The sequence below is a fragment of the Trichomonascus vanleenenianus genome (assembly GCF_965637985.1).
Source record: "Trichomonascus vanleenenianus strain CLIB 3782 genome assembly, contig: TRVA0_011S, whole genome shotgun sequence".
In the NCBI taxonomy this organism is placed as follows: Eukaryota; Fungi; Ascomycota; class Dipodascomycetes; order Dipodascales; family Trichomonascaceae; genus Blastobotrys; species Blastobotrys vanleenenianus.
The window spans coordinates 211029-224037 of NW_027481876.1; the positions used below are offsets into that span (position 1 = coordinate 211029).

General features: G+C 50.6%; 8 protein-coding genes across 8 annotated transcripts; 3 read left to right on the forward strand and 5 right to left on the reverse strand.

Moving 5' to 3' along the window:
- Window positions 1–399: 399 nt before the first annotated feature.
- SIL1 (Sil1p) lies at window positions 400–1472 on the reverse strand (the record flags this gene model as incomplete). Its single annotated transcript, XM_076683882.1, has 2 exons — window positions 400–1322; window positions 1364–1472. The coding sequence occupies 2 exons, from the start codon at window positions 1470–1472 to the stop codon at window positions 400–402; spliced, it is 1032 nt and encodes a 343-aa protein (XP_076541929.1).
- Window positions 1473–1758: 286 nt separating this feature from the next.
- TRVA0_011S02300 (uncharacterized protein) lies at window positions 1759–2382 on the forward strand (the record flags this gene model as incomplete). Its single annotated transcript, XM_076683883.1, has 1 exon — window positions 1759–2382. One exon carries the CDS (start codon window positions 1759–1761, stop codon window positions 2380–2382), a length of 624 nt encoding a protein of 207 aa, XP_076541930.1.
- Window positions 2383–2935: 553 nt separating this feature from the next.
- On the reverse strand, window positions 2936–3674 carry OPI10 (Opi10p; the record flags this gene model as incomplete). The annotated part of the gene is made up of 4 exons (XM_076683884.1): window positions 2936–3320; window positions 3377–3449; window positions 3502–3597; window positions 3644–3674. 4 exons carry the CDS (start codon window positions 3672–3674, stop codon window positions 2936–2938), a joined length of 585 nt encoding a protein of 194 aa, XP_076541931.1.
- An 836-nt stretch (window positions 3675–4510) lies between these two features.
- Window positions 4511–5485, reverse strand: ATS1 (Ats1p; the record flags this gene model as incomplete). The annotated part of the gene is made up of 1 exon (XM_076683885.1): window positions 4511–5485. The coding sequence occupies one exon, from the start codon at window positions 5483–5485 to the stop codon at window positions 4511–4513; it is 975 nt and encodes a 324-aa protein (XP_076541932.1).
- A 227-nt stretch (window positions 5486–5712) lies between these two features.
- TRVA0_011S02366 (uncharacterized protein) lies at window positions 5713–6344 on the forward strand (the record flags this gene model as incomplete). The annotated part of the gene is made up of 3 exons (XM_076683886.1): window positions 5713–5815; window positions 5867–5877; window positions 5937–6344. The coding sequence occupies 3 exons, from the start codon at window positions 5713–5715 to the stop codon at window positions 6342–6344; spliced, it is 522 nt and encodes a 173-aa protein (XP_076541933.1).
- A 160-nt stretch (window positions 6345–6504) lies between these two features.
- On the reverse strand, window positions 6505–9582 carry FUN30 (DNA-dependent ATPase FUN30; the record flags this gene model as incomplete). The annotated part of the gene is made up of 1 exon (XM_076683887.1): window positions 6505–9582. One exon carries the CDS (start codon window positions 9580–9582, stop codon window positions 6505–6507), a length of 3078 nt encoding a protein of 1025 aa, XP_076541934.1.
- A 468-nt stretch (window positions 9583–10050) lies between these two features.
- Window positions 10051–10925, reverse strand: TRVA0_011S02410 (mago nashi family protein; the record flags this gene model as incomplete). Its single annotated transcript, XM_076683888.1, has 6 exons — window positions 10051–10065; window positions 10122–10247; window positions 10297–10384; window positions 10436–10499; window positions 10586–10681; window positions 10736–10925. The coding sequence occupies 6 exons, from the start codon at window positions 10923–10925 to the stop codon at window positions 10051–10053; spliced, it is 579 nt and encodes a 192-aa protein (XP_076541935.1).
- A 722-nt stretch (window positions 10926–11647) lies between these two features.
- On the forward strand, window positions 11648–12832 carry TYS1 (tyrosine--tRNA ligase TYS1; the record flags this gene model as incomplete). The annotated part of the gene is made up of 1 exon (XM_076683889.1): window positions 11648–12832. The coding sequence occupies one exon, from the start codon at window positions 11648–11650 to the stop codon at window positions 12830–12832; it is 1185 nt and encodes a 394-aa protein (XP_076541936.1).
- Window positions 12833–13009: the final 177 nt, after the last annotated feature.

Genomic DNA, 13009 nt, shown 5'->3' on the forward strand with positions numbered 1-13009 from the left:
ACCATATATCAAAACAAACCCACACTCAGGGGGAGGGGGACAAGAATGGACGCGGTCCCAGGCATTGGGGACAAAAGCCAAGCCCAAAGGGGTAGTCCATTATCTCCTCTTTGGGCCATGCTCCTTGATCACCAGCCCTTTACTATGGACGACATATGGCATGGGCATGGGCATGGGTGGGGTGGGGCCGTATATGTGTATACACGCGGAGTTTCACCAGCGCGAAAAAATGACTCGCTGGTGCAGACAACACATAACCCTCCCCCAATAAAATGGCGTTAACGGGCGCTCCCGGGGGCCTGTCAAGCTCGTGTATGCACACACATCAAGCGGGCCGACTCACACCACGCGGGTTAGAGAAGCAGCTTAACTCCTTTGTCACAATCCTAGTAGGGATGATCAGAGGTCCTCTGCATCGTGCTTGCGTTGGGCATTGGGATTGCCGAATACAACATGCCGCACGCGGGAAATGAGATCGCGAAGCTCCTGGGGTTCATTGGTGTCCCGACCCGCTGTAGCGAGCCACTGCAGGAACGGCTTGTGCACGGGCATAAAGTCGTGCGCGCGGTGAATTTCGACCAGCGATTCCACAACAGCCAATTTCTCTTGGGGGGTAGTAGCGCGCGGAGCCGCATCCTGGAATAGGTCGCTCCACTCCTTGAGTTCGCGAAGCTTCCACGCCGCATCCTCCGTGGAGATGTGCTCCAGTGGGCCGTTTTGGAGATCTACGAGGTGGTCAGACACAAAGCGCCCCAGCTTGGCCCTGACCGCCGGAGAACCCTGTCGGAACACGGAGCGAAGCGCGCGGTCGTCCGCATCGTTCATAACCTGGCGGAGCCCAGACTCGCTACCAACTACTGACGATAAGAGGTATACGAGCCGCTCTTGGACGGTGCTGTTGCGTTCGAAGCCTAACAAAGACACCACCTGCTGGGCCAATCGCGGATCTGTTGTCTGTTGGATCTGGAGCGCTGCAGGGTTGTTGCGTAGGGCTGCCCCAAGGATGCGGGCACTGATCTCTTTCATGTTGGGCGATGTCGCGGATCTCAAAACGTTCACCAGGGCCTGCAGCAGCCGCGAGTTAACAACGGACTCTCCAAATTCGACGTCATGGGCATACTCAGCCACTTCTTCGAGTATTTCCAGATTGGGGGTTGGTGTGGAAATTTCGTGGAGTGCTTGCTCAATGAGACCTCCGGCCCCGTTGTCGTTAAAATTAGAAGTATCTACGACAATGGCGGCATTGGAGTCATCTTTATCATCGGGAGACATGATTTTGGCCTCCCGTTCGCCAGTTTCCATGTTTACCCTTACGTGAAGACCTAATTGGTTAGTCAATCTCAATTTCCAGCTCGGGACTTACCAGGTGGCAGTTTTTGGTCTGGCGAAATTGGCTGCCAATCGTCGGTGGGAATAAACTCTGCTAGCGCCAAAGACAGTAGAATGAGTCCAGCTGCTATTTTCAGCTTCATAGTACGAATAAAAATCGAGCCTCTTTTTGTCCAATCACCTGTCCTTCTCGGTCGATGATACCCCCCACCTTTCTTTCTCGGTCGATGATAAGTGGTAAATGGTGTAATCAGGTAATATGATGGTGATAGGCTGGACAACGTCCGATATATTGGGACATCCCGTTATCCCTTCATACAGCTTGGATCTATAGATGGTAATACCATCATACAGGTGAGCTGACAGATATACGGGTAGTACCTCATAATTAATAATAGCAATTGGTGGAAATTGAGTAATTGAAGAAAAATGGACGCGTACTTTTCGACACGGGACTTCGTAGATGCCCAGGTAAAGATCATCAAAGACCCCTATACCCTGGACGAGGTCAGGCCATCCGTGGACATGCACTCGAGTTACGAGACTGTCGGTGATAGATCGTTGAACAAAATCCTCACCAGCGTGAACAGGCGTAAGAAGGCGCACTTTGCCAAAATTTTCACCCGAGAGGCCATAGATCACGTTGTTCTCCAAGCGCACGCTGCTGAAGACGCGGCGACCAGCTCGGCCAAGGCCAAGGTTAAGAAAGGGGCTAAAAAGTACAGCAATCCACAGCTTGCCAACTTCGCCCAGTCATTCAACCAGTCGCTCATGGGCGCGATGTCGGACGAGGAGTTGGTTCAGCTGTGTGAGGCGTATGTCAAGTCCAGGAGCGACAAGGACGGCTCAATAAAAAAGGAACTCAAAGCGTACAAGCAGAGCAAGGAAAACCTCGACAAGTATGAGGAAATTGAGCGGCTGGTGGAGACTAATTTTGGCTCTACTCCAAAGGAAACCATCCAGCCCAACTTGGTTACCCCACAGGGCGAGATTCTCGAAGAGGTTGCCAAGATCCGAACGTTGTGTGCCAAGATGCAGGCAAAACTTAAGTAATTTATTTTTTTGTTTTTTTGTAATCAAATGTATACTAATTGTTAATGGGTGTAAAGAATTGCTACACCATTACCCATTGTCCATGAAGACTCAATTGATAACATTACCCGTTAATAGCTTTGATTCTTCTTTGCCTAGGGCGAAGGAGGACTAATCGAAGTACATGAGGTTTCTAGTATAATATGCCAGTTTCCAGTAAAGGCAGACATATAATTTAATAGTTTTATGAATAAGTATTAACGATCGTCTATAGTTAGTCCGATTAGGCCAAATATTGCGTGCGGTACCTAAACGAAGGATATCTCACTTAATTGATTATGGAACATGCATTTCTCATTCACAGTTCTACGAACCAAAAATATCAACCTTTACCATCGTCAACCCAAGCTACGTCCAACCATTGCGTACAGAAAGAAGATTGTCTAACTCAATTGGTTATGAAACATTACTCATTAATAGCTCTACGAATAATTACCAATAATCACTGTCTATCGCCAGTCCAACTGTGAACCTATGGTTAGTCCGTGATATTACAACGCCCCCAATATTATAATTAGTCCAAGTTGTCCAAAAATTTGGGGTTGTTGGCGAGCTTAGCCTTAAACTTGGCCCACCAGTCGTCAAACACCTTCATCGAAACCTTGCCGTCTGACCCCGTGAAGCCGCTCAAAAAGTTGTATGCATGCTGGACGATCTTGTTCGCCAGCACAGCCGTGTCGTTAGCATTGAGCGGCTTTGGCTTGGTGCTCAGGACCAGCGCTTTCTTCTGCTCGAGATTCGCCTCTACCTGGGCCGCTGGCTCGATGGAAATCCCCACATTGATCGTGTAGTCGGACTGTGTTGCGTCGTCGGTCATCATCTGATCCTCTGCGTCAATCTCTGCAGGCGCCTGCGAATTGTTGAGCTTGAAAATAGCCGAGGGCTTGCTTTGCGACAGCCTACCCAATTAGTTCTCTCCCCACCATCAACAACAGACAGCCTGTGTCTAACTTACCCTCCGAGAAGCTGGAAATCCTTGCCTGGCAGCTGGAAGTACACAGATGCAGCCATATCAGTTGGCAGGGTCGCTTTTTTTTTTCCCTGTTAGCTTAGCTCACTCCACAATAATCAATTGCTTACCATCTGGAAGAAGGAATACTACTACATGGTTGATTCTCGCACCGTTCTCAATCTGGAATACATATTGGGTCGGGCTTACTTGTTGGCTGGGTTGAACTACGCAATGTTAGTACACCGCACCAAGTAACAACAACCTACTAACCTGGTCGCCCGGAACAAATCAATCCAAACATTGCCGCTCGTCTACGCTAAAGAGTTGCTAAAAAATGAAGCACGCTTCCTCATAGAAGAAAGAGATCGTTATCGAATCTTCCATTCCGTATGGCGCGGTCTGTGAATTACGCGAGGTCTGCACAGTTCAGCACGACCGAAGTGCATACTCTGCGACTGAAAAATTTCAGACTCAACCACCTACACCGTTTAACGGCGGATCGTGGGCATTGAATGTGCTTGTGGAATGGGAGACCCGATTTCATGAGCAGATGCGATGTCCATGATTTGTTTGGGCAGATATGAATGTGCAATGAACGCGTTTTATGGCATTGTGCTGATACTACCTGTCCTAGACTGAATACAAAACAATACATATTCCCTGGTTACCAAGTCATGTGTCTACTTGGCTTTCGGTTGTATTCAGGTAAGAAGAGTTTGTGACATTATACATAATCGTTCTTCTTGTTTCGAGGCATGGAGAGTTTGAGAAAAGTCCGTATCCTCTATAGACTCAGTCGGAACTAAACTATCCCTATGCTCTGTAGCAAATCCCAAGACAAAAGTACACCCCAGATTGTAGTGTAGAGTCAATCGTAGGACTAAACAACTATCCCTGTACTCCGTGACTTGGGGGCCAGCCCCCAAACCCCCGTAGCTCCGCTTCGCGGAGAGACCTTACCACACAACCACCAACCCTCCGCGAAGCGGAGCCCCAGGGGGGTTTGGGGGGACCAGTAGGGATAAAAAGAGAAAAACATACCAGATTGTAAAGCCAATCGTAGGACTAAACAACTCCATCCATATACTCCGTAGGAATAAAGAGACAAAAACACACCACATTGTAAAGCCAGTAGGACTAAACAACTATCCAGCTTGTAGCGTATCCTCCGTAGACGCCTTTGACCGGAGAGCTGCTCTCGTAAACAACATTAAGCTCCCCATCCGTATAATTGGGCCCGCAATTGCCATGTTCCCCCCACCCCCATGCGAAGACCCTTGTACCCGACTCCTCCAAGGCCAGCACATGTTCCGTGCCGACACCAATTGACGCAACTTTATACTTCGCCAGCTCCGCCGGGACATGCTGGCCATGGGAGTTGTTCCCCCACGACAGGACCCGCCCATCGTTGAGTAACACATGAGCAGTTGACCACCCGGACTGCAGGTCTTTAAACCCGTCCAGCTTCGGTACTTCATCTATGCCGAACCGCGGGTTCCCCAATACGCGGATATCGCCGGTGATGCTACATCCTACAAGAGTATACTCCCTACCACAAGCAATATGTGTCACCTTGCCATTGAGATCAATTGGTACTTTTCGCGGCGTGGAAACGACCTTATCGGCAGGCTCTCCGAGCTGACCCTTACGCCCGACGCCCCACCCCCATACAGAGCCATTGTCTAATAGAACAACAACATGGGACATGCTGGCCGCTATTTTCTTGACCGCTCGTCCATCAGGCGGGAAATTGGGTATCTGCTGTGGCTCTGAGACCAGCTTCACGTCCCCCAAGCCCAATTCGCCCTTTGGGCCATTGCCTAGCGAGTACACATGCTTCCCGTCTTGCGACACCAAAATAGTATACTCCCACCCGGCTGCAGCAGTTGAACATCGCAAATCACCTGTAACGCTCGTTTGTCCAGAGTCGTTGAGCCCTTTAGCAGAGACTTTATGATCGCTGCCGATAACCACAGTATGGTTACCTCCGCCAGCTATAACCGCCCCACCTCTGCTTTCAACCCCTTCAAAGCTTTTGGTCGGCACGTCTAAATCCTCATCATGATCTAATCCCAGCTGGCAATTGCCATTAGACCCAAATCCTACTATCATTGTACACTATCAGATCGTAGAGACCGTTGGCTCGTAGGGGCAGGTCTTCCAGACGGCGCGCGCCCCACATCACCAAAAACTCGCTGGGAGTTTTGCTCGCGCAGGCGAAATCCCAACCTCCCGAGGGCTGACTTTTGCGCCGCGTTCATTGGCCCAAATTTTGCAAAGGAACCTCCCAAATATCGCGGTCTCGTCGAGTTCGAACCAAGTTTTTGACGGCATTAGAGATGTTCAGACCAACGCTTCATGCAGCCAAGGGGGCCCGATTTGCCCCGCGGATCCAGTCCCGAGGAAACCATGACCATGTCCATATGGATGGACCAGAGCAGCGTAAGTGGCCCGAAATTATTATTGTGGTGGGATCGAACTAACAGACGGTAGACATTTTCAAGGTAAGCGAATCCTTTTGGCGAAGCCCCATTTGACGGACTGTGCTAACAAGCGGATATAGAGAAGTCGATTGACCATTTTTGCCATCACGTCAGCCTTCATTGGTCTTATCTGGTACGACAAGTTCTACGCATCCCCACTTATTAAGGGCAACTCGCTGACTACGAGGACCACCGTTCAAAAGTCCTCGATCGGCGATTGGCTCATTCCAAACACTCCTACCCGGGAGGAGGTGTACGCGCATGAGGAGATGATGGCCAAGAAGGCTCTCAAGGCCCGAGAGGAGCGACAGATTCTGTTCTCGGCCGACAACACGCGAACGAACCTTGAGGAGAACATTCGAACCTTCCCAGTGCCAGAGGTTGAGGGCCGATCGATCCGACCGGGTATCACCATTGACCTGGATAAGATTGAGGAGCGACGACCTCGAACTGTTTACTACGCCAAGAGGAAGGAGGAGACTGAGTAACCAAAACGACCGTATATATATAATGAGACCACTGCATACTATCCTCTGCGCAGCAGAGCCACGGGGAGTCTGAGGGGCTGGCCCCTCAGCAACGCTCAACATCGATTGTATAGCGGGTTCGGATGATTCAATTGTGTAATGCAAAGGGAGTAAATTCTAGTTATTTGTTGTCAAAGAGCTCGTGGGCGATGAGGGAGGCGTTGTTGGACTCGGCCTTCTCGGCCTCCTTCTCGTCGCTGACACTGGCATCCAGCGCAAGCTTGGTGTTGGCCAGCGCGAGGATGTTCTCTTCGATAGTGCCTTTGGAGATCATGCGGACGACATTGACTGTCTGGGTCTGGCCCACGCGGTGAGCCCGGTCCTCGGCCTGCTTGTCGTCATGCGGGTTGAACGAAAGGTCGTGGATGATGACGGTGTTGGCGCATGCAAGGTTGATGCCAAACCCGCCGGCCTTGGTCGACAGGAGGAACACGGTGATGTTCTTCTCTTCGTAGAACGTGTCAATCATGTCCTGGCGCACGTCTACGCCCGTCTGGCCGTCCATGCGGATGAATTCAATATCGAGCTTAGAGAGCACTTTTTCCAAAATGTCGAGCATCTGCGTGAATTGCGAGAAAAGCAGCACTCGGTCACCATTGGCCTTCATCTTGGGGAGCATTTCGCACAGCTTCTGTACCTTGCCACTACTCAAAAACATCTCTTCCGACAGCTGACGGTGTCCCAGCGTACTGGGGAAGTTCAGACACAAGTTATGCAGCTCGTAATCGTTCATCACGGTCATATCCTCGAAAATATAGTCCTCGTTGTTGTTGACGTACTGCGGCTCCTGCATGATCTCCTTGGCCATTGCGCGCAGCGTCTCGTCGTCGTAAAGGCGTCTAAACAGCAGAGGGTGGATGGCGGCCTTTCGCAGCTGCATAAGCACGTTCGTCAGCGGCGCCGCCCGGTCGCCAGCGGCTCGGGCCTCTGTGTTCTTCCGCGACGTCTCGAGCTCTTCGTCATAGAGCTCCTTCTGCCGCTCTACGAGGTCGCAGTACTCGACTCGGTGCGTCTTGGGCGGCAGATGCTGGAGCACCTGCTCCTTGCGTCGTCGCAGCACAAACGGAGTCATCATCGTCTTGGCTTTGGTGATTCGCTGTTCCGAGAGAAGCGGGTTTCGAGAAGAGCCGTTGCCGTCATCAGTGGCCTTAGCCCGGTGCTTGAAGATGCCTGCCAACTCGTCTTTAAGCTCGCTGAACAGGCCGGGAAGGATAAACGACAGTAGAGAGACCAATTCCTTAAGGTTGTTCTGCAACGGGGTACCAGTAAGCAGCAGCCTGAACTTGGCCTTGATCTTCATAAGCTTGGCGTACCGCTCCGACTGGCTGTTCTTGAGCAGATGGCCCTCGTCGTAAACACAAACGTTGAACTGCCGGCTCTTGAGGAATCCAATATCCGCCTTGCCGCCGCACGCAAGATTGTACGTAGTGACCATGACGTCGTAATGGGGCGCATCTGGCTGGGAAAGCGCCTCTCGAATCTCAGCTCGCTCGTTCTGGGAACCGTAGTACGGCTCGATTTTGAGCACCGGGCAGAACTTTTTGAACTCTCGAAGCCAGTTTTCCAGCGTCGACGACGGGACGACAATTAGGTGTGGGCCCTTGATGCCCTTCTCCTGCAGATGGGCCAGAAAAGAAATGACCTGGCAGGTCTTACCGAGACCCATTTCATCAGCAAGAATGCATGACAAGCCACGGTTGTATAACAGCGACAGCCAGTTGATACCGACCTGCTGGTAGCTCTTCAGCACCAAGTCCTCGGCCAGAAGCTTTGGCTTTTCCTTGAAATAGCCTCCGCGCCGTGTTGAGGAGGTTTTCTTGACTTCCTCATTGTCCTCGTCCTCATCACTGCCAACGTTGGTCAGGCTAATCTCGCTGTCGCCTCCTTTAATGTCAACTCCCCATTGGCTAATGCCTTTGGCGACCTCCTGGCCGAGCTCTTCGCACTTTTGGATGAGCGAGTCGACTGCTTCATAACCCCGCAAGGTGGTAGAGCATGCGTAAACGACCTTTTCACCAGCAGCCTGCCGTCGGCCTCGCCTTTTCGGCTTACCATTCCCAGCTTCTTCAGCAGCAGTCTTGACTTCGACTTCACGAGCGTCGTCCAGACTCTCGTAGGGCCGATTCTTGATAATTGCATCGACCTGATCTTCAGGGCAGGCAGAAATGTCTGCAATATCCTCGACACTGGCCGTGTTAATAAACTCAAGCAGTCGCTGTTCAAACTCTGCTTCGTCTGCTTGTTCATAATCGCCTTCTGCGTCGCTGTCATCGCTGTATTGGGCCTCCTCCTCGTCCAAATGAGCCCGCACGAGCCGCCGTCTAATGGGCTCCGCCGTCTCCTCCCTGAAGGAAGCCGGAGAAGCTTCTCGTGAAGCCCTGTTCCTGCGGCCCGGTGGAGGCTTGATAAGCGACATTTCGTCCTCATCTTCATCATCGCGATACTCTAGTCGAGTGTTGCCCGCGGTTCCGAATTTCTGACGGATTGTGTGAGTCTTAGTGACAATTCGCTTCGAGGACGCAGACGAAGAGGGAATAGTCAACTCAACCTGTTGCGGCACATGTTGCGATTCAGGCTGACTACTAGTCTTATTACGAGCGGCGTGCTGGCGCTTTACCAGGTAGCTTGCTGCCGTGTTGAACGTCGGGTACATTTTAGCGGCAGCAACCAGCACTGGCTCAGAAACATCCTTAAATACCCGCTTGAGCTGTTCATACACCTTGAGTTGATCTGGCTGGAGTCCCGTGTACAGAGCGCTGCCAGAGCCCGAGGAGGCAGAGGCAGGAAGCGCTACCGAGGGCCCACTCTGCGGCGCCGCTTGGGCAGCCGGCTTGCTCTTCCCATCCAGCATGCTTTTGTATCTCGAGAAAACGGTGGATCCACCACCACCACCACCGCTGACACCGCTAGAGATGATTCTAGGCTGTGTCTGGGGTGGTTTGTATGCAAACTTCTCGAGGGAAGGTAATCTACCATTGCCGTCTGAGTTGAGATCGGTGCCTCTCCGGAAGAGAGAAGTGGGTCGTTTTTGCCCAGAGGGCTTCTTGAGAGGAGAGGGAGTAGCAGGTACCTGTACCTTGACGCCGTAGGACCCTGTGGGAGTCGTGGTGCCCGAGGAGTTCGGCGTGACCCTCTTGGAGCTCGTTTGATCCGACTCGCTTTCCTCGCCAGACCGTTTAAGTGGGTTGAAGCTGTCCATTTCCCAGGTTTTTTTTTCTAACGGCCACAATAAATAAAATAAAAATACAAAAGCTAGCCCGGGTGGTAGGGCAGTAGGGGATTTGGCGGACTGATGAGATATCGAACGCAAAAGAGTTGGCGTTGAGATATCGAACAGGTCTGAAAAATAAATGCGACTATGCGCGTACGACCCGCGGCAGGTGGTTTCAGCGGAAAAATTCTTATCGAAGTGAGCTATCCGGGCTGAAATATTAGCATATCGTCAGTGGGAAAAATTATAAGACTATAAAGAGAAGCATGTCAAATTAATCATCATTACGTAGCTATTGAAATAGTGAAATATACGCCGTGCAATATTTCAGGCTTTTTCAGGGTACGACGGTTACCGTTAATATTCGCGATGTCGGTATGTCGCACACAAACTTTAGGGCCCGCACATGATATACCAGGTATACATTAGAAGCACCAAATATATTAGAAAATCCGCTTAAATCGGCTTTATCTGTAGATTTGTTAGCAATTGAGAAAGTTAACACATTTAAATGGGGGAAGACTTACTCGGAAGTGGAGTTGCATGAGAGAAAAGATGAGAGCCTTGAGGTCCTGAACGAGGTAATAGAATACTCGCAGGCCCTCAGGATCGTCGCTTTTATTAACATCATTCATGGACCCGATTTTGGCCGTCTATTCGGTTAGCTTTTCTTTGGTGGGTTGTTGTTGGATTGTTACTTACCTCAAATGATATGTGATACCGCCCCAGTCTGATCTCCAGCTCTTGCTTACCGTCACGGTTCTTTGGGGGCCACTTATAATCATCCTCTCTGTAGTTAATGAAAATTAGCATAGTCCGGTCGAATCACCAATTCACTTACTTTAGAATCTCGCTCTCGGTTATTATCCTCTTGATTTCTTTAACCACTGTGGGACTTATAGCAGCTGCAATACTTAGTTAGCGACCCACACCACTTCATTCACAACCCCATTCAAACAGGTATCATTACTAGACCCACATAAATACGTACCCTCTTTCTTGATCAACACTTCGTTTCGATAGTTAGAGTTATTTGCGTATCGGATAATAGCACACCTGCCATCGTCCTGAGCTCGGATATCAAACTCTACACGACCAAATTAGCTCCAAGGTCCGCCAATATATATGCCAAAATGCTTACCTAAAAACTCATGTCCGAATCTACCCTGGTGGCCGGAGTAGTATCTTACGTAGAAAGGGTCGTTCACTTGGGTGATATCCACCTCAATCTCTTCCTCGTTTCGTGTTTTTCTTCCGGGCTGTTCAATCGGCCTCACAGAGCTGGACCCCCGCGACACGTCTGCACTATCATCGACGTTGATTTCGGCCATTTTCTGCTTCTCACGACGTATCGCACTCTGCCCTCCCCTGCAATGTTGAAAAGTTCCAAGCAGTGTTCAGCCGCACCATAGAAAGCGCGCCCCACCATCCCCTCTATACCACCATCGTAGCCATGCTGTTCCGTGAACCATGGTTCTATTCACTATAATTGTACTTTATAAAGTGCAGTCGAGGTCAATGGATTTGATTGATGAATCTCTGTTAATTTATGTTAACCTCTGGTTGCACTACACCTATCATCTCCGCGAAGCGGAGCCCCCAGGGGGTTTGGGGGACTGGTCCCCCAATACATATCAATCTACCAAGTATATTCTATACACTAAAACGTAACCCAGCCGTTAAAGAACTTCTAAATATCTCGACTCCTCAGAAAAGCTCTAACATCGCTCAACACCACGCTTATACCACTCTCATCTCCGCGAAGCGGAGCCCCAGGGGGTTTGGGGGACTGGTCCCCCAATAAAAACGCATCAACTAACTGAATATATTATACACACCAACGAAATCCAGCCACTTATAAACTACCATGGAAGGTCGACTCCACTGCTCCCCAGGCAACGTCGAATGTCGTCAAATACGAGTTTGGTGAAGCTAAAGAAGTCCCAACGCGCGGCTGAAAGGGGGGAGGGGAGTGAGTCAATCGAAGAAAAAAAGATGAAATTTTCAAGATTTGCAAGAGAAGACCCAGACCTTCACAGCATAGATCGCAAAGATGGCGGAACTGACTAGCGAACAGAAGTATGAACTCATCAGCCAGAACCTCCAGGAGGTTCTGAACAAGGATATCATTATGAACGTTCTCGAGAAGGAGAAGCGGCCGGTCAAGATCTACTGGGGTACTGCGCCAACGGGACGACCGCACTGCGGCTACTTCGTGCCCATGACCAAGATCGCTCACTTCCTGCGGGCCGGGTGCGAGGTGACGATTCTCCTGGCGGATTTGCATGCCTTTCTTGACAACATGAAGGCTCCGCTGGAGGTTGTGGAGTACCGAGTGCAGTTCTACGAGAAGGTGATCAAGACGATGCTGCGGGAGATGGGCACCCCCATCGAGCGGCTCAAGTTCGTCGTGGGCAAGTCCTACCAGCTGAGCGCAGAGTACACCCTCGATATCTTCAAGCTGAGCAATATCTGCTCGGTGAACGGCGCCAAGCGAGCTGGTGCCGATGTCGTGAAGCAAGTAGAGAACCCGCTGCTGTCGGGCCTGATCTACCCCCTGATGCAGGCATTGGACGAGGAGCACCTGGGTGTCGATGCGCAGTTTGGCGGTATCGACCAGCGAAAGATTTTTGTTCTGGCTGAGGAGAACCTGCCATCCATGGGCTACAAGAAGCGGGCTCATCTTATGAACCCAATGGTGCCCGGTCTGAGCGGCGGCAAGATGTCTGCCTCGGATCCAAACTCCAAGATTGATCTTCTCGACGACGCCAAGACTGTCAAGAACAAGATCAAGAAGGCATTTGCCGCTCCAGGCGAGGTCGAGGGCAACGGTCTCATTGCCATGATCGAGTACGTCTTCTTCCCTATCACCGCGGTCAACGGCAAGGAGCCAGTGTTCCACATCAACCGAGACGAGAAGTACGGCGGCCCAATCACCTACCACAACATTGACGACCTCAAGGCCGACTACGCTGCCCAGAAGCTGTTCCCAGTCGATCTTAAGCTCGGCGTTACTGATGCCCTCAACGAGCTGCTCGAGCCAATTCGACAGGCTCTTCTCAACGACGAGGAGTTCAAAGCCATTGAGCTTAAGGCTTACCCACCACCAGTTGCTCCAGAGAAGAAGAAGAAGAAGGAGAAGAAGGGCAAGGGCACCCGATACCCAGGTGCTGCTGTTGACGGTGAGGTGGCTGTTGATGCTGTCGCAGAAAAGGTTGCTGAGACCAAGCTTGAGTAAACTGCTCGCCTTATTTAGATTTACGTGTAACGACTAGAGTGATGTCTACAATACATTTGCTGCTAACCTATGCAATATTCACTATGCAATATTCACTCGTATAGAAAAAATTCAGGCAATATCCATTCGTAAACAATTCATACTATACTCTTTGTTCATGCTTTAACTAGCTTCATA